Source organism: Carya illinoinensis, chromosome 15, assembly GCF_018687715.1.
Source record: "Carya illinoinensis cultivar Pawnee chromosome 15, C.illinoinensisPawnee_v1, whole genome shotgun sequence".
Lineage (NCBI taxonomy): Eukaryota > Viridiplantae > Streptophyta > Magnoliopsida > Fagales > Juglandaceae > Carya > Carya illinoinensis.
The window spans coordinates 23,186,873-23,214,617 of record NC_056766.1 but is presented as its reverse complement, the minus strand read 5'-3'; the positions used below and the strand labels follow the sequence as shown (position 1 = coordinate 23,214,617).

At 35.2% G+C, this 27,745-nt stretch overlaps 3 protein-coding genes across 3 annotated transcripts in view; 1 reads left to right on the top strand and 2 right to left on the bottom strand.

Annotated features, from left to right (window-relative positions):
• Positions 1-11,218: 11,218 nt before the first annotated feature.
• Positions 11,219-12,860, bottom strand: LOC122297533. The gene has a single exon (XM_043107633.1). The coding sequence runs from the start codon at positions 11,841-11,843 to the stop codon at positions 11,490-11,492; it is 354 nt and encodes a 117-aa protein (XP_042963567.1). The 5' UTR covers positions 11,844-12,860; the 3' UTR covers positions 11,219-11,489.
• Positions 12,861-13,183: 323 nt separating this feature from the next.
• Positions 13,184-14,702, bottom strand: LOC122297532 (ylmG homolog protein 2, chloroplastic). Its single transcript, XM_043107632.1, has 3 exons — positions 14,309-14,702; positions 13,854-14,053; positions 13,184-13,677 (listed from the first exon to the last, which is right to left on the bottom strand). Exons 1-3 carry the CDS (start codon positions 14,687-14,689, stop codon positions 13,410-13,412), a joined length of 849 nt encoding a protein of 282 aa, XP_042963566.1. The 5' UTR covers positions 14,690-14,702; the 3' UTR covers positions 13,184-13,409.
• Positions 14,703-14,853: 151 nt separating this feature from the next.
• LOC122297531 (copper-transporting ATPase PAA2, chloroplastic) overlaps positions 14,854-27,745 on the top strand; it is a 28,325-nt gene continuing 15,433 nt past the window's right edge. The window contains exons 1-10 of the mRNA XM_043107631.1: positions 14,854-15,534; positions 15,609-15,686; positions 15,902-15,999; positions 16,108-16,161; positions 16,369-16,455; positions 17,115-17,279; positions 18,321-18,431; positions 18,686-18,754; positions 19,189-19,298; positions 19,531-19,636. Coding sequence (XP_042963565.1) covers positions 14,898-15,534; positions 15,609-15,686; positions 15,902-15,999; positions 16,108-16,161; positions 16,369-16,455; positions 17,115-17,279; positions 18,321-18,431; positions 18,686-18,754; positions 19,189-19,298; positions 19,531-19,636 — 1,515 coding nt within the window. The 5' untranslated portion in view covers positions 14,854-14,897. The remainder of the gene's footprint in view (positions 15,535-15,608; positions 15,687-15,901; positions 16,000-16,107; positions 16,162-16,368; positions 16,456-17,114; positions 17,280-18,320; positions 18,432-18,685; positions 18,755-19,188; positions 19,299-19,530; positions 19,637-27,745) is intronic.

Here is a 27,745-nt window from a genome sequence, read left to right as displayed (position 1 = left end):
AAGTGAATGAACTCATTGGATCATTTATCACCCATGAGTACACATTAAAAAGAGGAGAAGAAGAAGGAAAGCCAAAGAAAAGTTTGGCACTTAAACCTGTTCCTCATAAAAGTGAAAGTGATGAAGATGAGGAAAATGACGACAAAGATGAAGAAGTTGCGATGATAACAAGAAGAATTCAGAGGTTCTTAAAGAAAAATAAAACTCATCTGAGGAAATCTTTCAAAAAGTTTTCTAAGAAAGATTCAGGTAAAAATGATACTTTAATTTGTTATAAATGCAATAAGCCTAATCATATCAAGCCAGATTGTCTGCTGCTAAAGAAAGATCGAAATAAGGGCAACAAAGCAATAAAAGCTACATGGGATAATGATTCAAGTAGCTCAGATAATAAAACAAGTAATGGAAAATCAGTAAATCTTTATCTTATGGCTAAAGATGACATTGAGGTAACAAATCTTGATAATATTGAAGATCCTTCATATGAAGAATTGCAAAATATTTTAGAAGAGGTATATGAAGAATTTGAAAAATTGGGTATCAAGTATACTACTTTGAAAAAGAAAAATTCTTTTTTAACAAACGAAATTGATATTTTAAGAAAAGAAAGCATCGTTTTGAAAGATGAAAATCTTGAGTTGAAGAAGAAGAAAACTGATTTAGAAAATATTGTTGAAAACTTTACGAATGAAAAAAGAAATTTTGAAAAACTTCTTGGTAGTCAAAGATGTGTTTTTAACAAGGCAGACTTGGGATATATGCCAAAACAAAAATACAAATCTTATAAAAACTTTTTTGATAATCCTTCTACATCAAAATCCAATATTCAAAATTCTTTTCATAAAAATAATTTTGTCAGAAAAAGATATTATTATAATCACTCAAGTTCTTCATATATGCCATATGTTATTTATAATTTTTGTAATAGAAATGGTCATAGTTATCATGCTTATCCTATTAGAAAAAAACATACAATGACTATTAGGGTCATATGGGTACCTAAGAATCTTGTTTCTTCTAATACTAATAAATAAAGGACCCAAAGAATTTGGGTACCAAGAAAAATCATTTTAATTATTTTTATAGGTATGCATGAAGTCCTCCACAAACAAAAACAAATGATTTTTAGATAGTAGATGTTCAAGACACATAAAGAGAGACAAGACTAAGTTCTTTGATCTTAAATTTAAAGAAGAAGGACACGTGATATTTGGAAACAACTTGAAAGGGAAGATCGTGATAATAGGTAAAATTGGTAATGAATCTTCTCTCATAATTGAAGATGTTCTACTTGTTGAAGGTCTAAAACATAATTTTTTGAGCATAAGTCAATTATGTGATAAAGGATTTACAGTTACTTTCAAAATGGATAAGTGCATTATTTTGAATGATCATGATTGTAATATTTGTTTTATTATTTTTAGAAATAACAATATTTATACCATCGATTTTGAAGAAATTATCTCACAAGATGCTATTTGTTTTTCAGCTCAAAATGAAACTAGTTGGTTATGGCATAGAAGGCTAGGTCATGCCAACATAGAACTTATTTCTAAACTTTCGAAAAATGATCTTGTGAGAGGTTTACCAAAAATAAATTTTCTTAAAGACAAAAATTTGTGATGCATGTCAATTTGGTAAACAAACAAAAATTTCTTTTAAAATCAAGAAACATATTTTCACTACTAGACCATTGTAACTGATACACATGGATCTTTTTAGACTAAATAGAGTTGCAAGTTTAGGAGGAAAATATTATGCATTTGTTATTATTGATGATTTCTTTAGATATACTTGGGTCATCTTTTTTGCTCATAAAGATGAAGCACATAATGCCTTTACTATATGCAAGAGAATTCAAAATGAAAAGGGCTATACTATTTCAAGATCCAAAGTGATAGGGGAAAAGAGTTTGTTAATAAAAATATTGAAACATTTTGTGATGAAAATAGTTTTGTGCATAATTTTTCTGCTTCTCAAACTCCTCAAAAAAATAGGTAGTAAAGAGGAAAAATAGATTTCTTCAAGAGATGGCAAGAACAATGCTCAATGAAAATAACTTGCCTAGTTATTTTTGGATCGAAACAGTCAGTACTGCATGTTATGTTATAAATAGAGTTATGTTAAGGTCTAAATTAGATAAAACCCCCTATGAGCTTTGGAATGAGAAAAAACTCAACATTAGTTACTTTCATGTATTTGGATGTAAATGTTTTATTTTGAATGATAGGGATAATTTAGGCAAGTTTGATGCAAAATCTGATGAAAGTATCTTTCTCGGGTATTCTACTAATAGTAAATCTTATAGAGTATTCAATAAAAAGATTTTGATTGTACAAGAATCTATGCATGTAGTATTTGACGAATCTAATTCTCCACTCTCTAAGAAATCTATTGATGAAGAAACATGAGGTATAAATAACATGAAAAGTCTCAATTTCAACAAAGAGAACACAATAGAGAAAGTTCAACATGGAACCATCAGGAAAGATCATCAAAATTTAATACAAGATGTAACTAAACAGTGAAAATTTGTGAAAGATCACCCAGTAGAGCAAATTTTGGGAGAACTTTCACGAGGTGTAAGTACTCGATCATCTCTTAGAAATATTTGCAATCATATTACTTTTCTATCTCAAATTGAACCCAAAAATATTGATGAAGCAGTTCTTGATGAATCTTGAATTCTAGCTATGCAAGAAGAGTTGAATCAATTTAAAAGAAATGATGTTTGGACACTTATTCTTAGACCCAAAAGTCATAATATTATTGGAACAAAATGGGTTTTTAGAAACAAGAAAGATGAGTCTGGAATCATTACTAGAAATAAGGCTCAACTTATAGTCCAAGGTTTCAATCAAGAAGAAGGAATCGTTTATGATGAGACATATGCACCAGTCGTAAGATTAGAAACTATTCGAATACTACTTGCATATGCTTGTTATAAAGATTTCAAACTTTTTCAAATGGATGTTAAAAGTACTTTCTTAAATGGTTTTATAAATGAAAAGGTATATGTTGAGCAACCTCCAGGTTTTGAAAATCATATTTTCCCAAATCATGTTTTCAAACTTACAAAAGCACTATATGGACTCAAAGAAGCTCCTAGAGCTTGGTACGAGAGACTCAATGGTTTATTGATTGAAAAAGGTTTTTCAAGAGGAAAAATCGATAGAACTCTTTTTATTAAATATGAAAATGATGATATTCTTTTAATTCAGATTTATGTTGATGATATAATATTCGGTTCTACTAATGAAAATATGTGTCAAGTTTTTGCTAAAACTATGCAGGAAGAATTTGAGATGATCATGATGGGAGAACTTACATTCTTTCTCGGATTGCAAATTAAGCAAGCAAAAAGTGGGACATTCATCAATCAATCAAAATATATTAAGGAATTATTGAAGAAGTTTGGGATGGAATGTGCTAAGGAAATTAGAACACCAATGAGCCCATCAACTAAACTTAATAAAGATAAAACTGGTAAGCCAGTTGACTCGAAGGTATATCGAGGTATGATTGGTAGCTTATTATATTTGACAGCCAGTAGACCAGATATTATGTTTAGTGTGTACTTATGTGCACGCTTTCAATCATCTCCAAAAGAATCACATTTAATTGCAGTTAAGCGCATTCTTAGATATCTTAGTGGTACAATTAACTTAGGGTTATGGTACCCTAAGCACACATCTTTCGATCTAATCAGCTACACAGATGCTGATTATGCTGACTGTAAAATAGATTGAAAAAACACTAGTGGAGCATGCCATTTCTTAGGTCATGCACTAGTTTTCTGGTTTAGTAAAAAGTAAAATTCTGTTGCACTATCTACTACTGAGGCAGAATATGTTGCTGCGGGTAGTTGTTGTGCTTAAGTTCTTTACATGAAGCAACAACTTGAAGATTTTAAACTCATGTATAATCACATTCCAATCAAATGTGATAATACAAGTACTATAAATCTTTCAAAGAACCCGATACAACATTCTAGAACTAAACATATTGAAATAAGATATCATTTTCTTTAATATCATGTGCAGAAAGACGATATAATACTAGAGTTCACAAATACACATGATCAGTTAGCAGATATTTTTACAAAACCTTTACCAGAATAGATTATGTATGATTAGAAGAGAAATAGGTATGATGCATGCTATGAATATCTCTTAAAAGATAGACCAGAGTCAATAAAAATAGAGAAATATTTTTTAAATACTTTTACATAAACTTAAGATTCTTAGTTTCATGTTTGAGACGCTCATGCTCTTCATACAATATCATGTCATTCTTATCCATGGGAACTGGCAAGCAGAATGAAGAATCTAATAGAGATTTCAACTGTTTATCTTTCTACCGAATGATTCATTCCTTTGTGAGAGACTCTTGAACAATTTGTTGAAGTATAATAATTTGTTTTTTGATCTTTTCAACTTCATGATTTCTGACTTGTAGCCGCTGGAAAAAAACAACAATAGAGGAAGAGTAGCGAGTTTCGAGACTCACCAAGTCACAGATAGCATCGGAGTCTGACTTATTAGCCAAATTATTATTTTCTTGCTACAACATGGCACCAATGGAAGCTGCATAAAAAACAGGAGGTTGCGATGTAGAATACCTCATGGATGAATCTAGAGAAATGTTAGAAGAATGAGCTATTGAGAAAAGAATTGAAAGCTTAAAGCGAGAATGTTGAAAGAATGCAGATGAGTTATAGAGATGAGAAGAAAATTTGATGTGGATTGGATGAACTTTAAGACTGATTTTATAGATATAGCATAAAGAATAAGACAAGCTATCATCCAAGTCAAGGAGCAATGTGATTTTTTTTACCGATCGGTGAAAATGACATTTTTTTTAGAAACTCAGAGCCCTCAATCTCGTTTGTCAACAACATCAAACGATTTTTTCAAATCTCCAGCCACATTTGTTAGGTCACGGACGGATCCATTTTTTCAACTATCTACAGTTTCTACTAACGCACCGTTTTTTTCAGTCCATTTACTTGTTGTGAATCATTTTTAATGATGCCAAAAGGGGGAGAAGTGTTAGACTAGAACATTAACATTATTTAAATTGCTAAATTTGTTATATATGTTTGGAATTATATTTATTCTTTTACTTGAAAAACTAATGCCCATTCTCAGGGGGAGTTTAAGTATTAATACAGACTTCAGGTTCTATCAAGTATTTGTCATCATAAAAAAGGGGGAGATTGTTAAACTCAAAGTTTCAAGTTTTGTGTAATTATATATCTACACATGGATTTTGATGATAACAAATGAATTCAAAGAATAAAAGAGTCTCAAACTTAAGTTGTCTACACAATGGAATCGAGCATATCAAGAAAACAAATATGAGCAAGAAGAGAATAAATTCACATTAAAGTTATAGAGTAATGTTGTAAATCTCTTAAAAATTCAAAATTAGGATTAAGGCTCAAAATTAATATTTATGATAAAACATTAAAATACATTTTCCACATGTGCATAAATATTTTGAAAATTAAATTTAAAAATTTTGCAAGATGATTAATTGTCATCTTTCACATGTACATTACATGATTAAAGGTTTGAACTTTGAAAATATCAAAAATGATTGATTGTCATCTTTCATATGTGTATGTTTTATTTGAATATTTTTAAAAAGTGATTGATGCTTTTTTTGATTTATGCAAAAGGTAGATGATTTTGTTTGAAAAATTTGAAAAGTAAAGTGTGCTCCTTTTGTCATAGGCAAAAATTAAAAAGATTAGGTTTGAAATATTTGAAAAGTAAAGTGTGCTCCTTTTGTCATATGTAAAAAGTAAAAAGATTAGATTTGAATTTTTTAAAAAGTAAAGTGTGCTCCTTTTGTCATATGCTAAAAGTAAAAGATTAGGTTTGAAGTTTTTGAAAAATGAATGATGTTGTGTTTGATAATTGAAAAAGAAGAACCTTTTATTTGAATTTTTTGAAAAAATAAATGATGTTATCTTTGACATGTGAATCTTTTTAAATTTGAATATGAAATCTCATATGCCTATAAATAAATCATTTGAGAGTTTCAAATTCACAACACCAAGAGCATATAATATTCATTCAAAGCTTTCATTCTCTCTTCTCTAAGCATTGAGCCTTAATCCTTGTTCATTTTGAGAGAAATATAGTTTGCACTGTATTATTCTTATTTCACTCATTGAGGAGTATTTTCTGATAACCTACCCACTATTAGCTCTTGTATCAATAAAAGAGTGTATATAACTCTTATGCGTGTAGAAAGTATTCTACACATGGAATAGTTGAATCACCACGTGTAAGGTGATTGTAAGTGTAGAGGGTGTTCTACACGGATTCTTTGTAGCAGTGTTGTTCAAAGGTGTAATAGGTTTTTATCTCCACCTGAAGGGGGTTGAATAATGAATTTGGGGATCCTTAAAGGGTAGCTTGAGATGAGGACGTAGACAGTGAGGCTGAATTTCGTTAACATACTGAGTTTGCTTCTCTCTTACCCTTACTCTTTATATTTATTGTTGTTTCGTATTTTGTTTATATTTTATATTGTATATTTGATTTATAATTATTTTTTTTAAATACAACTCAATTCACCCTCCTCTTGTGTTAGTCATTTGGGCAACAAACACTTAATCCAAAGCATACCTTGATAAAAATATCAAACCAACAACATCATATTGATTAAAAAGATGTCCTAAATTAGATCCAAGTATCAAACTTAAAATCATATTGCTAAAAATAAACCAAAACATGAGATCTAGCCGAAATAATTAAACTTTTGACCCAACCGAGTATTCTCTTGCATAAAAATCATATCTTCACAAATCAACACTTAGAATCTTAAAAAAAAAACATCATAATATGTAGATCAAAGGTTTAGAATCATCACATAAAAATATCAAAGTCATTGAAGTAAGATTAAACCACAAAAGATCCGTACTTTCATAAAATACAAACTGTTTTATTCCTTCCAATTTCTAACTTTCTAGATCCAAGAAAATCTTTCATTAAAAGCTTATAACATGTAACAAATCCTTAACAAACATTCATATAAACATATTAACTACACTCCATAAAAATATCAGATCAAGATCTATCCATTAGTTTGATAAAAGAATCCAAAATGACATTTCCATGATTAAAACAACTTTTGACTGATCAAAAACCATGAAATCAAACAAAAAAGGTACCCACAAAAACTAGACTCAAAGAGGAATAACTTTTATGAAGGAATCATTGTGAGAAAATACTTACAATGGTTTCAAAAAATGCAAGCAAAAATGCTCAAAAAATTGCCTAAGAGAGCTTCTAAGTTTCTCCCTAGAAAACATGTGGGAAAAGAGATGAAATGAGAAAGCGAATGGTCTGCACTCTTCTTACACAAATTGAAGAGTGAAGTGAGGTCTTGAGTGACACTTGAGTGATGGAAGTCTTGGCCAAAACAAGGGGCAAATTGCCCATGGTATGAGCTACCTTGAGGTGTCGTGTAGGAGGTTGTGATGAGGTGGCCTTTGCTTTCCCATTAAGAACGATTTGGGGGCTGTATTGAGTAGTTGGTGGTCAGCCTTGGCTGGATAGAAACTTCCTCAAGAAGCTTTGTCAGGGTGGTCAAAATTCATGGGCTCAATGGGTCTTAACTGAATGGGCTTCATTTTAGAGTTTAAAGAGGGTTTGATTAGAGTTTGAGATGCTATCATGTCCAAATCTAATTTTTCTTGATCTAGTAAAATCTCCAAGGTTTAAAGGGTTTAATAATGATGTCATAACATGAATTTAAGGGATTAATATTATATGAAAGTAATTTAATCAAATGATTAAACACAATACTAAAAACTAGATCCATTTAGTGTTTGGAATCAAGTTTGGGGTTTGGGGTAACCGTTTAGGGTTTTAGTTTCTCCAAGTTTTGAGGGTTTTAGTTGGATTCTAAATATTTAGGGTTGAGACCCTATTTGGTTTGGCACAAAATGGATGATTGGATGGAATAGTATTTTGCTTAGGTGACATGATCTTATATCTTGATTTTCTTCACATTTTCCATCTCATAATTTCTCTTAGTGACAAGTGCCCGATACTATTTACCAAATGTGATTAAGATCTTTTCAAGTGTTTAAATAAATTTCTCTAACCTAATTTGAACATTCCACATTGTGATTTTGAAAACACTGCATTTGGTGCTACTATCGAGATTACCATTGACTCTAGAAAAGTGAAAAACTAACTTTGTACTGAAAGATCCTAAATAAACATTCTAACCTCATAGTGCAAATTGTTTATCAAAAATCAACTCCAAAATGCCTCGAAATAATCAAAATGTGTTTTCGAATAAAAGTTTCGTTTGAAAACTGAAAATGGGGGTTTATTGTGCCATAAAATTCTAAATATTTCTTTGAGTTTAATTGTGTAGACCGTATCTCATTTTGACATTTCTAACTATCTCAAATAAATAAAATTACATTTTTGGCCCCATTGTGAGTGTTAACACTAATTATGTTAACAAATCAAAACCTATGCGATTGGTCGATTCGTGAAAACTTACAGAGTTTTCACAAGGTTCCTAAAACCTATAGAAATTCCACCATTGAATTTCTAGTAGACTCTTATATTCTTTCCTCTTAAAAAAAAGATTTCATCCTCGAAATCAACGCATGTACTAACAATCAACAAAACTAAGGAAAATATGTTGTTCACCAAGCCTATCGTCTATTACTGGACACATCGTCATTAGTTGGTGCTAGTGTGGGTGAGTCGATGTCCATCAACATAACGTGTTGTGGCAAGTAGTAGAACCCATTGTCATCAAAATCATATGCCACGTTGCCAAAATGTCCTGGGTCAAAGTGCTGCTTGATCTTTTTGTCGTCGATGTCTGGTATGTGACCCTTTACTAGCAATTGTCTGTGGTGAGTCGACGAAATTGATGACTCTGACATCGCTGGTTCAGTGTTGGGGGTTGCGGCATGCTCCTTTATTGCTTTGCTAGACTCAACTTGGTCTAGTGCCATCCTTGCCTTGAAATTATTTCGATCCATTCATGTGGTCAAATGAAGAGGCATGTAGTCTTTTTCATGAGGCAAAACCTTCTTCTCATAGCCTAGACCAATCTTATCTATAACTATCACATAGGTACACAAAATAGCAAGTACCCTATAAAAGGAGAATATAACACTCAAAAAAGTTACTACCTAAACTTAACAAGTTCTAAGCTAACCGTCTAGGACTGAATTATTGCCTAAGCGAAGTTATTACTTTCCTTGCTACTAAAAGAGTTATTCACCACATATATTTCTATCGTTAAGATTCTATTATTCCTTAACTTTCTCTCTAATCAACAATTTGTACTGGAATCCTTCATTGAAGTAGGTTGAGTCGTACTGATATACTCTCTGAATCTCAAACTTCAGATGACCTTATAATTTAGTTGAAAAAATTTTAATCCATACATAACTAAATCCATTCTCTCTATTTCTTCAAGGAATCCTATATGTTTTTCAAACATTTAAATAAAATATAAAAAATAATTCAATTTTTTAATCTAAAAATAAAAATTATATTATGGCAATATTTTTTATAAATATTTTTATTTAAATTTTTTTCTTTCATTTTTCAAAATTTTATAAAAAATCTTTACTTAAATTATTTTATTACTATTTATAAATTATATCACTACTATTCACAGATCATCTCATATTTAGTGTAACCAAATGAGATGAGACAATAAATCCCAACAATTAACTAAGGAATGGGAAACAAAGTTTTAAAAACCGTTCCGTTTCGCCGGAATTTTTCGTGCGGGAACAATGATCGACATGGGGTAGGTATTTATTCCGTTTCGGGTCAAATTATGGCTGTTCCGGCCAATTTTAGTCAATTCTGGCCATATTCTGGTATTTTGGCCGGAATAGTAATTTAGGTCCGAAATTAATATTAACATTAAAGGAATGGCTCTTTTGTAAATAAATTGAAAAATGAGGGACAAGATTATACTTTTAGAATCCAAATACTCCTTTCCGTGCACTAGACTCCAAATTTCTGCCCATTGCCGAATCACTTTTTACTTTTTATTTGTTTTTTATGTTTTCCTTATCAAGTCAAAGTTTATATATATATATGTGTGTGTGTGCGCGCGCGCGCGCGTGCTGGGGGGACCAACTCATACAAAAGTTAAATTTATTATAGTTTATAAAAATTCTGCATGCAAGTAAAATCCGGGGATTTACCATAGTTTTAAAAATAAAATAAATATATTAATAAATATGTGTTTTACATGTATGTATATTTTTAAGATTTATATTAAAAAATATTATTAAGTTTCTCAGTATGTATATTTTTACAACTTGCATTTATGTTATTTTAAAATATAATTTTTATATATATAATTTATTCATTTATTATTAATTCCGAAATAGTACACTGAAATATATTAGTATCGAAATATTCCATTCCAGTATCTCAATCGAAACACTGAATGAAACCGATTTCAAAACTTTGAGAAGATTGCTTTCTGACATGAAAATAGGGGGTAATGATGGCGGAGAAATGAGTGGAGCCACAACTAGTGTGAGGCCGCTTCAAACCAAAACACTGATAGGTTTTGGACCTAAGAACATCATTCTAACTTGTAAATTTTATTGAGTTATCATTTCATCACACGTTGAAGGCTAACAATTTCAACCTCTTAACAATTAATTTTTTTACATTTTGACAACAATCTGTCAATCCCTCTCGTGTGTCAGCAACTAAGAGCCAAGCCAAGCATTCATGGATATAGAATGAATTAAACGTCTTTGAACCCCATACCACTTAGTACGATAAACAATGGAAGAGTAACTAGTTAGTAGCTGACATGAGACAGATGGAGGACAAAACTTATATATATGCAATTTTTGATTAAAGACTGTATTTTAATGTGTTATATGAAGGTCTCAAAGACATTTAAAAGTTAGTATTTATATAAACAATTTTAATATTATGACAATTTTATGATAGGATGGGAATACCTGATCATGATAAAAGGATTTTTTGGATTTATATGTTTTTTATAAAAGTAATAATAGGTTTACTATCTCCTACCACCCATTTAAATAGTATACCGATCTCCTCTTGAAGGGATGTTAATAATGAAATGATAGAATGGTCATGGTGAAGTTGGATTTTTGTGAATATCCATCTTTTTCTTTTTTTATAATTTTATTCTTTTTTTCTTCCACGGAGTGGCAATCTGGTGGAATTCATAGAACTTGCATTGATGAAGATAATTGAGTTTGCGTATAAACGTGCGTGCATGTGTGCAGAGGGAGGGAGGAAAAGATATGACTTTCACTAGAAGAAAGTGGCTAAAAAAATAGCTGTAAACAAACCTCTAGATTCCATTCAAGAAGCTGCTAAGCTTCCCCCCCATCTCTGAAAAGATAATTACTTAGATATGAAAAACTACCCCATATGCAGCAATACAAAATCTTCAGGACCCTTCTCCCTCTCTCTCAATTTCAGTCAAGCCTCCCAGCTCTTTCCATAGGCTTTACACTTCAAAACCAGTACAAGAAGCACAAGAATCACGACTAGACCACCAGAAGAACCACCAACTCTGTGAATCCAAGAAGGATCAGTCCTGGTAAAGCACCGTTCCAAGTAACTTGACAGGGTGATGGCCAATATCAACACCAACAGCATTAGAGGAAGCCAAGGAACAAGGCTGACGGGCTCCTCATCGAGTTCTGAATCACTAATCACCGGTCTCCTGTCGATATAGAGAGGAGAAATCACAGCTAGAAGGGCTAAGCCTATAGCCACCAGCCTCTCATATGAAGAAAGCCTGCTCGTCTTGCATGTAGCGCCAGCCTCCATTCAGGAAACAAGTCACTGATGCAGCAGGGGTGGGGGGAGTTGGCAGGGTAGCGGCGCTTTGCCAGACAACTTAACTCTCCATCCCTACTGACAGTTAGGTTGATATATTCTCTGAAACTAGTCGCTAAGGTTAGCTTGTTTTGGGAGCTAATCTCAAGGAATTTTCCTACGCAATAACTTTAATGAAGATTCATGAAAGAGCCATCCTCTTTTCGTACTTTATCTTCCCCAAGGCAACTACACACAGATTCTTGATAAACAATTACTCCCTCCTTTGCAAGATAATGCGCTAGCAGCTTACCCGTGAAGACACAGTTGTGTAAATATTGAATAGATGTGAACATGCTCTTGGAAAGGGATCAACTATTCTCCATTGAGAACAGTATTATGCTGTATGCATAATTATATGGAATCTGATTCTGTCTGAGCCGCATAGATTCCCCAGACAATTAACATATCCACCAATTTCTATGTACAGAAATGCACGAGGAAAAGTGGCGACACTGCTGAAGGTAGTTGCAAAACGAGATTGGATTTTGATGCAACACACCGGTTGTGCCATGAGAAATATGACGTGAAATTTTAGGGCCAGATATCTGCCTAAAATGCAAATGATTATGGCAGGAATGCTATTGCCCATAGCAACCATGATAGTTTCAAGGCGTCGATTAGACCTGCCTGATAGGGAATCAGGGATCCTAATCATTAAGCAGCCAAGACAGTTTCCTTAAGGAGTTGGTTCCCATGGATGTAGAGGTATACTTGCCAAAATTACAGAGAGATAAGTGGTCATGAGTTCTCTGTTTCGAGAAACAACCCTGGGCCTTGGTTGTGTTCTTTGTCGTCAATCCGATCACATTAACAGACTTAAGTCTGCTACATGAATGAGGAAACAGAAATAAACATCCATTTTTACATTTACTTTGACATATGTTCAGAGTAAAGAAATCAGGAAGTCAACCAAAATCACAATCTAAGCCATGAACTTCATCCTATCAATAGCAATTGAACTAGTTCACCATAAGAAAAAGTATAATAGCTTGCATTGTCTTTTTATTTTTTATTTTTATTTTTATTGGCATCGGGTGTCGAGGAACAATGTCTCGACTAATCTTGAGGGTGCACAGACCCTTGGCAAAAAGTTTTTCACAAGTACACCTTGGATAATTCAAGGAGAAAATCCTTCAATCCGATGGCTCCTAGAGATTGTTTGCACCCAAATTGAACCTTAGATCCGGGGGAGCATACCCCCAAGTCCAAGGCCTTTATCACTTGAGCCAACCCCTAGTGGCTAGCTTGCATTTTCATTCCAAATGTTTTAAATTTGGCACCAAAAAAGATGACAGATCAACACATCTCCCAGCTTATGAAAAATAAATTAATATCAACAATGTATAGGAGAAGAATTTTGGCAGTTCAGCCTAAAGAAGACAAGGTAAAAGCCGGAAAGGTATTGTCCATTTCTCAAACGGTACAAGAATACACAGACTGCATATCTATAAGACTATGATAACTAAGAATGCGGAAAAATGTAAAGAGTAAACTATGCAAAATTAACTGAAAGGTCTAATTGGCACCACCGCTGCTCTTTGACCTGTTTCCGTGAAGCCTTCTCATCCATTTCTTCTGTGATGTAGTAATATTAGTAAACTTATCAAGAGATACAGGAGATTCTTCAGGTGTTCCCGTAGCTGGAAGTTCCGCAGGAAGCGCAGCAGCAGTGCTGGTAAAGGCATTCAGAACCAGAAATGCTAGTATGGGAGAAAAATCAAGAGTTCCTCCAAGTGGTGGGATAATTCCACGGAATATGTTCAAGTAAGGGTCACATAAAGTGCTGGATGGAAACATGACATCAATTATAAAGATATATAAAGAATCATTGTGGAAAATTCAACACAATAAGCTAAAGCCGAGTAAATCTCCATTTTTTCTGTCCATTTCCCTTTTCCATACATGGAAATAAGTGGTTCGTTGGGTCCAAGGTAAATTAGATATGGAGGATGCTCTCACCTGAGGGGACTAACAATGGCAGGAGGAGTGTTCGGAAACCAGGTCAAAACAAGCCTGACAATCAAAAGCGTGTTATAAATGTTCAAGAAATTTAGGATACCATTAGCCACCACAACTCCTGCCACTGAATCTCCGGGTAAAACGGCAGCAAAATTGTGATTGTACAGAGAATTCACATTCCTGTAGTTCCTGCAGTTAATCTGAAGTAGAGTTCAATGGAGCACTCCCACCAATCAAATAAATAAGCAAATTATTTCTCAAAATCAGATTAAACATCAACTTGAAGCTGTCTAACGAAGAAAGTCGGAATGGCTCCTTGATGAACAACAGTATAAATCTCTACGACGGACTACTTCCAATCACTTATTCTTCTGCATAAAGTCCTCTCAAAGCATGTTGAGAGAGAGAGAGAGGGAGGGAGGGAGGGAGGAGGGGGGGGGGGGGGGGGTGGTTACCTGTTGGCAGAAGCCTTGAAATTGAGAAGACAACGATAGCACCTTGTCGAGAAGTGGATTTTGAGAAGCGAATAAGAGAAGAAATCTGAAACACTTATCAGCAGTTGACATAACTGAGCAGCGAAGGTCACGAAGAAGAACGCTTGGACGAACAAAATGGCTACTCGGCTTGTAGTTGGAGTTGGGGCCGGAGTTGGATGGTCTCAGAAATGGCGTTTGAGTAGTGAATGCCCAACAGGATAAAATTACACGGTTCGGCACCGACTTTTTCTCTATACACATCGTGTTCTCAGCGGACGAATCGTTCTTCAGGGCCATTTTCTCGCGACTCCACTGTTGTTGAGCAAAGTAGCAGGCTGAGAAGAAAGATAACGCACGCATCGAAATCAGGACGGGAAAGAGACTATATGGTCCCCAAGCAAGTACTCCATACGACGACGTTTTTGCACGGGTGAATACAGCATGGCACTCGCTGCTATTTTGACCACAAGCCAGTTGACTAGCTGCCAAACAAGAAAATGTGTGGACGTAGATATATATAATTCATCGTCATCTCTCTCCCCGTGTCTCTCTCTCGCGCGCTCGTACAATGGCGACCAATCTACTACGGCTGTCTCTTTTGCCTCACCGAAAGCTCTTTTACAGCTACAGCTGCAGATCAAGCCCCATTGCTCGCTGTTATGGCTTCGACTCTCTTGTTCCAAGAGAACGGAGACGTAACCTTCTCCTACCAAAAAGACGCCGACGCTCGGCTCCTAACTTTGTTCTCTCCAACTCCCTCGAAATCGAGCCTCTAATACAAAGCGAAGAACAAAACTGCAATGAGTCGACGTCGGTTCTTCTTGACGTCTCCGGAATGATGTGTGGGGGTTGTGTGTCCCGTGTCAAATCGGTCCTCTCCGCCGACGACAGAGTCGAATCGGTAGTGGTCAACATGTTGACCGAGACCGCGGCTGTCAAATTGAAGCCAAGGACCGATTTTCCGGCGAATGTTGCGGAGAGTTTGGCTGGGAGGCTGACGGAGCGTGGGTTTCCGACGAAGCGGAGGGTTTCGGGGATGGGAGTGGCGGAGAATGTGAAGAATTGGAAGGAGATGGCTAAGAAGAAGGAGGAATTGCTAGCAAATAATCGGAATCGCGTTGCTTTCGCGTGGACTTTGGTTGCCTTGTGTTGCGGATCGCACGCTTCGCATATCTTGCACTCTCTTGGCTTTCACGTTGCTCATGGTATTCCTTCATCATATTGGAACTGGAAAAGAGTGCTTTGATGTCCAACTTTGATTTATTGTTGTTGTCTTCAGGATCTTTCTGGGAAGTACTTCATAATTCTTATCTAAAGGGCGCTTTGGCTTTTGGAGCTCTATTGGGACCTGGAAGAGGTCTGTAATGGTTTCTCCTTCCTCTTGTTTGTACTACTTATTTTTTCAAGTACTCCATGTTTTGTGGGCTTTAATGTACTATAAGTAAAAAAATATTAATTCAATCATCGTGTTTAGGAATAAATATTCTATTTTATTCTCTAATACATTCCTTTTAATTGGAATTTTCGAAATCCTCAATTTTTATTTTTTGATTATTTAACAATGTGTTGCAGACTTGATTTTTGATGGCCTGATGGCATTCAAGAAGGGTTCCCCAAATATGAACTCGCTGGTGGGATTTGGGTCCATAGCTGCATTTGTGATCAGCGCGGTGAGACCCTTTCCTATAGCCGACATTTAGTTTTCCATTGCATTCCGGGATGCTCCTTTTTTATTTTTGTTGCAAGTTAAAGAATCTTGAATTCCTCCCCTTTTATAGGTCTCACTTCTTAATCCTGGGCTTGAATGGGATGCATCATTCTTTGAGGAACCGGTGAGTTGCTTTACGTTCATTCTTTGCAGTATTTTACATGATCTTATAAGAAACTTTTTAAATTTGAGATTGAGAAACCTGCAACACAACTTGGTTGTTACAAGTTATAACCACCCTTCCCATCATTACATCTGAAAGCTAGAAGGTTGAACTTTATGGTTTGGTAGATAACACACTCATGAATGGCTCCCGTGTTTTAGTATGCAGGTCATGCTTCTTGGTTTTGTGCTCCTTGGACGTTCTCTGGAAGAGAAGGCAAGAATAAGGGCATCAAGTGATATGAATGAACTTTTAGTAAGTTAGAATGTGGTTCATGTCTCTAATTTCAACAGATGAACATTTTGCTGGTCTCTTCTTGTGAAATTTGGCTTCATTTCTATTTCTATAACTTGTGTCTTCTTCTGCAAAATTATGTTTGGACAGTTGTAAATTTTATTTTGATCTCATCACATTCACTATAATTTTTTTTTACATTTTTTAATCCATATAGAATTGCATTTTTTAGTAATTCTATGTTTGAAATGTTTTAACACGTATTTTGAACATGAGACATGATTTCTTTTTCTTTAAAAAAAAAAAAAAAAGACAAATCCAGTGCATTTTGATGGAAACTTCATTTTATATTAAAAAATAAAGCCATATAGTCAATTAAAATTTTTATTTATAATATTGTGTAATATTGTGTTTTTAAACAAATATGGTACCGTGATTTACTTAATTAAATTCACCACTTTTCAGAGCTCACACTTCTCTTGTTCTTTAAGTCTCTCTCTGGAGGCAGTTGGTGACTAGAAAAAGTCATTGGTGCATTTATGTTTATTGCATGGGCAGATAATTTTGCGTGTCAACAAGAAATGGAGATATGCATGATGCGCTTTACCATATACTTGGTATCTCTCAGGGGATGAAATAATCAACACTTGTTTGATCTAGTTTTCTGGGTGTTTTTGCAGTCACTGATATCCACGCAGTCACGGCTTGTGATTATGCCCTCTGAAAGTGATTCATACAGTGATAGCATACTTAGCTCTGATGCGATATGTGTTGAGGTCCCAACTGATGACATCCGAGTCGGAGATTCTGTGTTGGTTTTGCCTGGAGAGACTATTCCTATAGATGTAAGTGTTAAGGTTGTTATGGAGTTCCATAATTTATAGTCAGTCATTGTAAGAAATCACGTCTTCGATACCATTTTAGCATGATACCAACTCTTATTATCAATTGGATAATTGCTTGTTTGATCAAATGTTCTCATACTGCTTCAACCTATCGGGAATATGGCCAATTACAACATCTTCAATCAATATAAACACAATAATATGTTTTTGCTTGAAACAAAAGTGCTGTTGATTTGTTGCAATAGTATCTCTTTCATTTTCTTTTTAGTTTGCTGAGCCTCTTCCCAATATATATTGACCCAGCACACAGAGAAGTGGTGTTGTGTAATATCAAGACTAATGCAGGATCTTTAGGATTTAAGCAGTATGTAGGTTTCTTGATGTGATCTTGGTTGGAGGCATTTATTGTTAAGTAGGTGTTAAAAAGGGTTCTGACGACTTTGGTGCTTGTTGAGACAAGAATAGTATGGAGAAGAAGGAATAGACTAGGCAATCACACCTTGAAACCTTAAAAACAAACTACAGGAAATTATCAAAACAACATTTCTGAATCTGAAACAGATTATCTAAGGCCCTTATATTGGCTTTTGCCAAAACCTATTCAGCAAAAAATAGGATTCCTTATTTTTTTTTTTAAAAAAAAAAAAAACCTAAATTAAGTAAAAAGTATAAGAATGAAATAGGAAAAGTTCTCCAAAAAATAAAATAAAATAAGACATTTTGGTCTCTGGTAATCTCATTCCAACAAATCCAAAAATTACTAGTATCCACAGTTAAGAAAAACTTGTTTAAATTTGAACCAATGTGCTTTCTTACGTGATAAGCATCAATGCAAGACCCAAACTAAATAGGCCAAGACTTTGTATGATTGCATCTAAACGCCACAGCTGTAGTCCAAAATTTCAAATAACTTTGGTTTTCAAGTTTTGTCTACCAGAGCTTGCTCATGCATCACACATGTAATACATGCATTTGCACACACACTCCAAAACTGGATTTTTGCATATGGATTGAGAGTTAAAATTAAAATTGCTGGAGCAGGGAAGAGTTCTTTCAGGAAGAAGTGTTGTTGATGAATCGATGCTTACAGGAGAATCACTTCCTGTGTATAAGGAAAAAGGCCTCACGGTCTCTGCTGGGACAATAAATTGGGTATGATTAATTTTGGACTTGAGAATTGTGTTAATGTCTGTATTTTAGTTATCTTTGAGACATTGGTGGGGTATAGATAGAACTGCTCATTTTTCTTGGAGGTTGACGTATGCTTGATTAGCATGTTTTACACTCCTTCTAAAATCAAGATTTAGATCATATAGTTGAGTTAATTCTTGGGAATTTCAAATTTATGTGGCTTTTGACAATCCAATTTCTCTCAATATTATTAGAAGGGCTATTATTTATTTCAGGATGGTCCTTTGAGGATTGAAGCCTCTTCCACAGGCACCAACTCAACGATATCCAAGATTTTTCGCATGGTTAGTGGATTCTCTCTCTCTCTCTCTCTCTCTCTCTCTCTCTCTCCCTAATTGTGTATGTGCACGCTCTTGCTCGCATGTGTTCCACATCTTCAAAATGCCTCTTAAGTTTTAAAGAGGACAGCATCACTGCTCAAGCAACCTCTGAACATGTATTGCAAATGTTATTGATGGCTAAGTAGAGCAAGTGATTAAACATTAGGAACTGACCCTAGCACTGCTTTTCCTTCATCACTTTGTTAGTGATTCACATAAGGCTTGAAACTCATTACAGTTGCATGAACAATTCAATTAGCCTAGTCAGGTTGGATTAACAGTTACCATAAAAGCCCAAATGAACTATCACATGTTTGATGCTATATAGGAAATTTTAGTCCTTATTCTATATGGGCGGATTTTTTTTTTCAAATAAAGCTATATGTTTTTATCGTCAGGTTGAGGATGCTCAAGGTCGTGAAGCACCTATACAAAGGCTTGCAGATTTGATAGCTGGGCCCTTTGTATATAGTGTAATGAGTCTTTCAGCTGCCACATTTGCATTTTGGTATGTGTGTGTTTCTTTAGTTGCTTTTCCATGTGATTGAACCATACCACTTAGAAGTGCTTTAAGGTTGATGGAAGGTTAAATAGGAGTAGGATTGAGTTTTTAAGAAAGGTTCAAATTGTTGGATTTGTATTAACATTAGTCAATTTAACTCCACATTGAAACTTCTGACTCTTCTATATGTTTTGTTAACTTTTTTTTGTTTCTTACACCTTGTTGTTTTCATGTTAAGGTATTTTATTGGGACACACGTTTTTCCAGATGTTTTGCTGAATGACATTGCTGGGCCAGAAGGAGATCCTCTGCTTTTGAGCTTGAAGCTTTCTATCGATGTACTGGTGAGTAATTGTAAACTTATATGCCATTGACTAGCTGTATATGGCCCAACGCATTAATTTTAAACTATTTTGGGATTCAGTTCGTCTACATGGATGCCACCCATTTTAACACACCCACATACGTTACTGACATGGCATTAAAACAAATTAAAAAATGAAGGTGAGAGAAATAAAGAGAGCCAACACAGAAGAAGACCATTTCAACTCGATTTTATTTCAGGCATGGATAGAACAAAAAGGAACCATCTCTCCTCGTACATTCAGCACGATTTTCATCTCATTCTTCTACTTGGTTCTATTATTTTTGTTGTTGTTGTTGTTGTTTTCACTATCCATTGTGTCTGATTTGCATGACCCATTATCTTGATTTGGAAACACATGGGTGTCGGTGTCATCTCAATGGGAGCTACCACTGATGTCTGAAGCTGAACGGTTCAGGTTCAATATTAACTGTGTCCGCTACTCCGGCTTTTTGAGGAATAAGTGCTATAAAGTTGCATTGAGGCTTTTTTCAAACCTTCCTTTTACATTGGACTCTTGCAAACCCCCCATTATGTCCTCTTTGACTGCTTTCCAACAAACTTGGAAGAATGCCATAGTGAAGCCATTGGGATCTGCTGCTTTGTCCCAAGCCATATTTTTAATCACTTTGCAAACCTTGTCTTCATCGAAAGGCCTCTCAAGCCACCCTGTTTCCTGGTGATCAATTGTCTCTAATACGAACTCTTCTAATTTCAGTCATTTCCATATACTGTTCTGAGAGTAAGTGCTTATAATGCTGTACAATATGATACTTTGTATCAGATTGATCTGAGGAAATAATACCATCACCATCATCTCACTTGCATTGTTCCTCCTACGTGAATGACTCACTCAAAAATGAGTAGCACTAATACTATCCCAAGTGCAGGAGGATGTCGTGTAATAATTAGGAATAAATTCCTAGATCGTCTCCTCAGGAAAAGTTACTTAAAATTAAACTCGTTGAAAAATGTGAAAAACTTCACAAAGCGAAAATAAGAGGATGATATGTGCAATGGATGGAAGAGGTTACTAGTCATGGACTAGATTCATTTTTTTTAGATTTTGATTGTCGGATTGGAATGTAAAGGACTAATAGATTAAACTTAGAAATTAATAAGACTAAATTAAGAATTAAACTAAATTAGAAAGTAATTGACAAAACATGAACTGAAAATTGAAAATGTCCAAAATCAAGATTCTAGAATTCATCTTTGTATTTAAATCACAAATTCTCAAAATAACACATAATAATTATAATCACTATTAAATGAAAGCTTAAAAGAAACAATAAAAATAAATAACATGAAATAAGTAAACAACAAATAAATTACCCAACTAAAACAAAAACAAAAGCTCTCTCCTTCACTTTCTGAAAAATATAATTCAAACCAACTAAATCTCCTCTAGAAAAATAAATCTAAACCGACTCACTTCACTTTACGAATGAAAAGCTCAATTCCCTCTACTCCCATGTATCATGTTTCAGAAAAATCAAAAACAAAAGCTCTCAACCGAACCCTTCTTGCAATAAATTAAGGTAGCACACTTAATGAAAACTTCTAAAACAATTCTTTTGTTTCATGAAACCAACTAGCACACTTGATGAAAATTAAGGTATTACACTTAATGAAATAAAATTCTAGAACAATTCTTAATAAACTTAATAAAAATTCTAAAACAACAAAACATTGAAGCCAAAAGGAAAAACAAACTGCCGAACACAAGAAGGAGCCAATTATTTAAAGAACATAACAAAGAAATAACAAAGCAGCCAGTTCTTCCCTCTCATTCGGACTGCACCCCTTATTTAAAGAGCCAATCCACCGACTTCAATGATGTCCAATTCGGTGGAAAGCTTCAATCATGCCTCTTCATCTCTCATCTATTCAATCAAGCACCGATTCCCTTCCCTCTAATCATGCACCGATTTATTCTTCACTCAATTCTAGCACAACATACTTTAATTCCAGCACATCATGCGCTCACCGACTGCACATGTTTCTCTATATTCTCTTCTCATTGCCGTAGACATTGACCAAGCTTGCATGTGTCTTTCTTTTCATGCTTTCCATTTTCCTTTTTTGGTAGTGTTAATTGTTGACTACATCACATGCAGCTCTCTATCTTCCTTCATTTCGGCTACCTCTTCCTTTTTCCATACATGTTTCTTCATTCTTTATACATGTCAAGCCTCAATGAATTTCTACCGATTTCTCTCATCTTATTCAATCGGTTTCTCAATTCAAACCAAGCACCTTTTACTTTTATTTTTATTTTTCTCTTCCAGCCCCACATGTCTTCATGTTTCACTAGCTGTCTCTTGCATTCACACTTCAAAAAATTCAAACCAACTTCAGCATTGGCAAACAATCCTTTACTTTCCAGAATTTCTTTCATGCAGCGGCTCTTTTTCATTTCTTCCATGGGATCATGTTTTAGCTCCTTCTTCCAGCTTGCCAAGTTGTTGCCATGTGAATGGATTAAATTCATGTGATATGCAACCACTTGGAAGACAAAAAGGGGTATTTTTCCGTGGGTTGGAAAGGAGATTTGTTTGAGTGTGAAAAAAGGGATCCGTGAGGTTTGAGGGGCATGAGTGTTCGGTGGGGTGAGCTTAAGGCTTCACATGGGTAGTGGGAAGGTAGGGTTTTCCGAATGATGAGGGGTGACTTGATTAGTGGAAATGCAAATTGGTTGGTTACCACTCATAGATGTCGGCTAGAGTTGGATGGTGAAGGGAGCTTTGTTGACCGGCAAGTGGGGCTTGGGTTTAATGATGTGTAGGTGAGTGGAGGTAAGCTAAAAGGGACCATGTGAGTGATGGGTAGGTGCCGAATTGTTAAAGCAAAAGGCAAGATGAGTAGGGCTGGTTCTTGGTGAGAGGTTGCCGAGTGGATGGGAATAAAGAAATGGAAAAGCTTGCTTTTTGGCCCTTTTGGAAAAACAATTGTCTAAGCATCCTTTTGAGGTGGCGATTTAGGGTCATCCTAGGTTGATGGGCAATGGGATGGATGGTTAGGATTTATGGATGAAGGGATCCATTGGTGAGATGGTAGCTAGCCGAAATGACTTAGGGCAAATTAGCTAATGAAAAGGCAAATTGACCACTTTTTAGGTGGTGGCTATGTTTGAGGGAAATGAGGGATGGGTTGGACGGCAAGTGGGGGCTAGGCTTTGGAAGTTTGGTGGCTTGTTGGAGGGCAATGGTGGGTCACGGTTTAAATGAACATGATGTGGGGTGATTGGTGTAGCCATGTATGAAGTTAGATGGAGTTGGGAGTGTGAATGGAAGAGGTGGTGGGGAAAGGGATCACTTCTCATTAATGATTATCATGCACATCACAATTGACTTTCCTCCCCACACCAAATAGCTTAGTGCGTGCCTTTCCTCTTGAAAATGCAATTCTATTGTCCAAAAGAATTAATACAATGGGTCCATATGTTTCCCACCATTTCATCTTTTGTCAATAGAAAATATCAATGTCCCCACATGTTGCTTAGTCTTGAAGTGAATGTGCTTTCCTCCCCATGTATTGCTAATCTTGAAGTGAAACTTTGAGAGGTGGTGGATGATGGATGAGAGTGACTTGAGTTGAGTTGGTGGGATGAAGTGCATATGGCACTCTTCAATCTAGAGGTGGTCAACAATTCAATATATCTTTCCATGCCATGTGTATAGGACCTACAAGCCAAAATTCATTGTTTTGAGTCATGCATGCATTAATGACTTCCAACCTATTCAAAAAGTTTAACATATAGATCACACACAACATTTATCTCATACCAAGCTTTCTAAATAAAATATGCATATGAATAAACATTATCCAATTAAATCTCAAGTTATAAAATTAAGCATAAACTCATGCTATGAATCAATTTAAATCACAACTTGTATTTATTCTTATTAACCATTTTTCCATTTAAAACCAATAATAATGTCATGATGAATTTAAAATACATTAGTTTTAAATAGCTAAAACCAATAATAATATGCAATCAGCTAACTGGGTCAATCGAGTATAGAATCAGCCTTTCTCCAACACATATAATCTGGGGTGGAGGAATCACCCAAATTTCTCATGGAGAAATGATCAGCCTGGTCGGTCCCCACCACCTCAGCAGCAACCATTTCATCAGGGTGCTCCTCAGCATCAGTATCTGTCATATCAGAATCCTTAGAGTTATCCTCATGTAGCTGCTCTTGGATTTCAGTCTCATGTAGCTGTACAGAGTTCTCAGCCTTCATCATCTGCAAAGAAGACTCTAGATGACAGTATGGCACAGATGGCCAATATACTTCAGCAATTCATGCAGATTCAGGCCACCACAAATAATCAAAATACTCGGGCCATAAATGAGTTGCGAGGTACTATTAATAAGATGAGCACGACCTTGAGCACCCTAGAGAAAGGAAAATTTCCAGCACAGCCTCAGCCTAATCCTCAAGTATACAGACAACAACAACATCAAGTGCATAATGTCTCAGAAGACGTTATTGAGACAGCGAAAGCTGTTCTTACTTTGAGAAGTGGGAAGGAAGTTCCCTAACCTGAGATGACCATAGACACAGAGGTAGTTGCTCATACGCCTAAAGATGCAGCAGAGACGGATGAAGTTGAAAAGGAACCAATGTATATTCCATTTAAAACCAATGTATGAGGTTTTAGCTGGAATATTGCATTTTTAGCTATTTAAAACCAATGTATTTTAAATTCATCATGACATTATTATTGGTTTTAAATGGAAAAATGGTTAATAAGAATAAATACAAGTTGTGATTTAAATTGATTCATAGCATGAGTTTATGCTTAATTTTATAACTTGAGATTTAATTGGATAATGTTTATTCATATGCATATTTTATTTAGAAAGCTTGGTATGAGATCAATTTTGTGTGTGATCCATATGTTAAACTTTTTGAATAGATTGGAAGTCATTAACGCATGCATGACTCAAAACAATGAATTTTGGCTTGTAGGTTCTATACACATGGCATGGAAAGATATATTGAATTATTGACCACCTCTAGACTGAAGAGTGCCATATGCACTTCATCCCACCAACTCAACTCAAGTCACTCTCATCAATCATCCACCACCTCTCAAAGTTTCGCTTCAAGATTAGCAATACTTGGGGAGGAAAGCACATTCACTTCAAGACTAAGCAACATGTGGGGACATTGGTATTTTCTATTGACAAAAGATGAAATGGTGGGAAACATATGGACCCATTGTATTAATTCTTTTGGACAATAGAATTGCATTTTCAAGAGGAAAGGCACGCACTAAGCTATTTGGTGTGGGGAGGAAAGTCAATTGTGATGTGCATGATAATCATTAATGAGAAGTGATCCCTTTCCCCACCATCTCTTCCATTCACACTCCCAACTCCATCTAACTTCATACACGGCCACACCAATCACCCCACATCATGTTCATTTAAAACGTGACCCACCATTGCCCTCCAACAAGCCAGCAAACTTCCAAAGCCTAGCCCCCACTTGCCGTCCAACCCATCCCTCATTTCCCTCAAACATAGCCACCACCTAAAAAGTGGTCAATTTGCCTTTTCATTAGCTAATTTGCCCTTAGTCATTTCGGCTAGCTACCATCTCACCAATGGATCCCTTCATCCATAAATCCTAACCATCCATCCCATTGCCCATCAACTTAGGATGACCCTAAACCGCCACCTCAAAAGGATGCTTAGACAATTGTTTTTGCAAAAGGGCTAAAAAGCAAGCTTTTCCATTTCTTTATTCCCATCCACTCGGCAACCTCTCACTAAGAACCAGCCCTACTCATCTTCCCTTTTGCTTTAACAATTCGGCACCTATCCATCACTCACATGGTCCCTTTTAGCTTACCTCCACTCACCTACACATCATTAAACCCAAGCCCCACTTGCCGGTCAACAAAGCTCCCTTCACCATCCAACTCTAGCCGACATCTATGAGTGGTAACCAACCAATTTGCATTTCCACTAATCAAGTCACCCCTCATCATTCGGAAAACCCTACCTTCCCACTACCCATGTGAAGCCTTAAGCTCACCCCACCGAATACTCATGCCCCTCAAACCTCATGGATCCCTTTTTTCACACTCAAACAAATCTCCTTTCCAACCCACAGAAAAATACCCCTTTTTGTCTTCCAAGTGGTTGCATATCACATGAATTTAATCCATTCACTAGGCAACAACTTGCCAAGCTGGAAGAAGGAGCTGAAACGTGATCCCATGGAAGAAATGAAAAAGAGCCGGTGCATGAAAGAAATTCTGGAAAGTAAAGGGTTGTTTGCCAATGCTGAAGTTGGTTTGAATTTTCTGAAGTGTGAATGCAAGAGACAGCTAGTGAAACATGAAGACATGTGGGGCTGGAAGAGAAAAATAAAAATAAAAGTAAAAGGTGCTTGGTCTGAATTGAGAAACCGATTGAATAAGATGAGAGAAATCATTGGAAATTCATTGAGGCTTGACATGTATAAAGAATGAAGAAACATGTGTGGAAAAAGAAAGAGGTAGCCGAAATGAAGGAAGATAGAGAGCTGCATGTGATGTAGTCAACAATTAACACCACCGAAAAAGGAAAATGGAAAGCATGAAAAGAAAGACACATGCAAGCTTGGTCAATGTCTACGGCAATGAGAAGAGAATATAGAGAAACATGTGCAGTCGGTGAGTGCATGATGTGCTGGAATTAAAGTATGTTGTGCTGGAATTGAGTGAAAGAATTGTTTTAGAAGTTTTCATTAAGTGTGCTACTTTAATTTATTGCAAGAAGGGTTCGGTTGAGAGCTTTTGTTTTTTATTTTTCTGAAACATGATACATGGGAGTAGAGGGAATTGAGCTTTTCATTCGTAAAGTGAAGTGAGTCGGTTTAGATTTATTTTTCTAGAGGAGATTTAGTTGGTTTGAATTATATTTTTCAGAAAGTGAATGAGAGAGCTTTTGTTTTTGTTTTAGTTGGGTAATTTATTTGTTGTTTACTTATTTCATGTTATTTATTTTTATTGTTTATTTAAGCTTTCATTTAATAGTGATTACAATTGTTATGTGTTATTTTGAGAATTTGTGATTTAAATACAAAGATGAATTCTAGAATCTTGGTTTTGGGTATTTTCAATTTTCAGTTCATGTTTTGTCAATTACTTTCTAATTTAGTTTAATTCTTAATTTAGTCTTATTAATTTGTGAGTTTAATCTATTAGTCCTTTATATTCCAATCCGACAATCAAAATCTAAAAAACATGAATCTAGTCCATGACTAGTAACCTCTTCCATCCATTGCACATATCATCCTCTTGTTTTCGCTTTATGAAGTTTTTCACATTTTTCAACGAGTTTAATTTTAAGTAACTTTCCCTGAGGAGACGATTTAGGAAGTTATTCCTAATTATTACATGACATCCTCCTGCACTTGGGATAGCATTAGTGCTACTCATTTTTGAGTGAGTCATACATCCAACAGTTTATGTAGTAGGAGATAATGGAGCAAGGATAGTGGGAGAAATCAATGCTTAAATTTTCACTTTTCTTTACCATTGGATGGTAGTCCACCTTTGTCTTCCCAATTCTAGTATTTAGGAGAACCCTAGGTGTTGACTCAAGTGGTAAGGGCCTTGTTGTTTGTGCCATGCTTCCTCCAAGTCTAAGGTTTGAACCTTTGAGTGTAACAATTGCTTGGGCCACACATCCTATTGGTGAATAGCCGATGATATACCTGATCTGTGTGATGGGGACGCGCTACACATGTTTAGGGTTTAACCAAGTTAAAGGCATGTTGTGTTTGTATGGTCTCCAAGATTCCTCATAAAAAAAGTACTCAGGAGTTCTTTTTTACCCCTTTTCTCTCTCTCATTGGGTGTATTTGAAATATACTCCCAATTTACTTATAATGTCTATGCTTCTTTTTCTTGATCATTAATTAAACTTATCTGAATTACCAAAAAAAAAAAAAAAAAAGGATAGTTATTTAAAATTGGTATTGATTCTAATACTTATCAAAAGAGAAAAAGGGTTATCTGTGCTAATATACAAATTATTCAAGATAGTGCTAACAAGAAAAGAGCTGCTTCAGTCACTGAT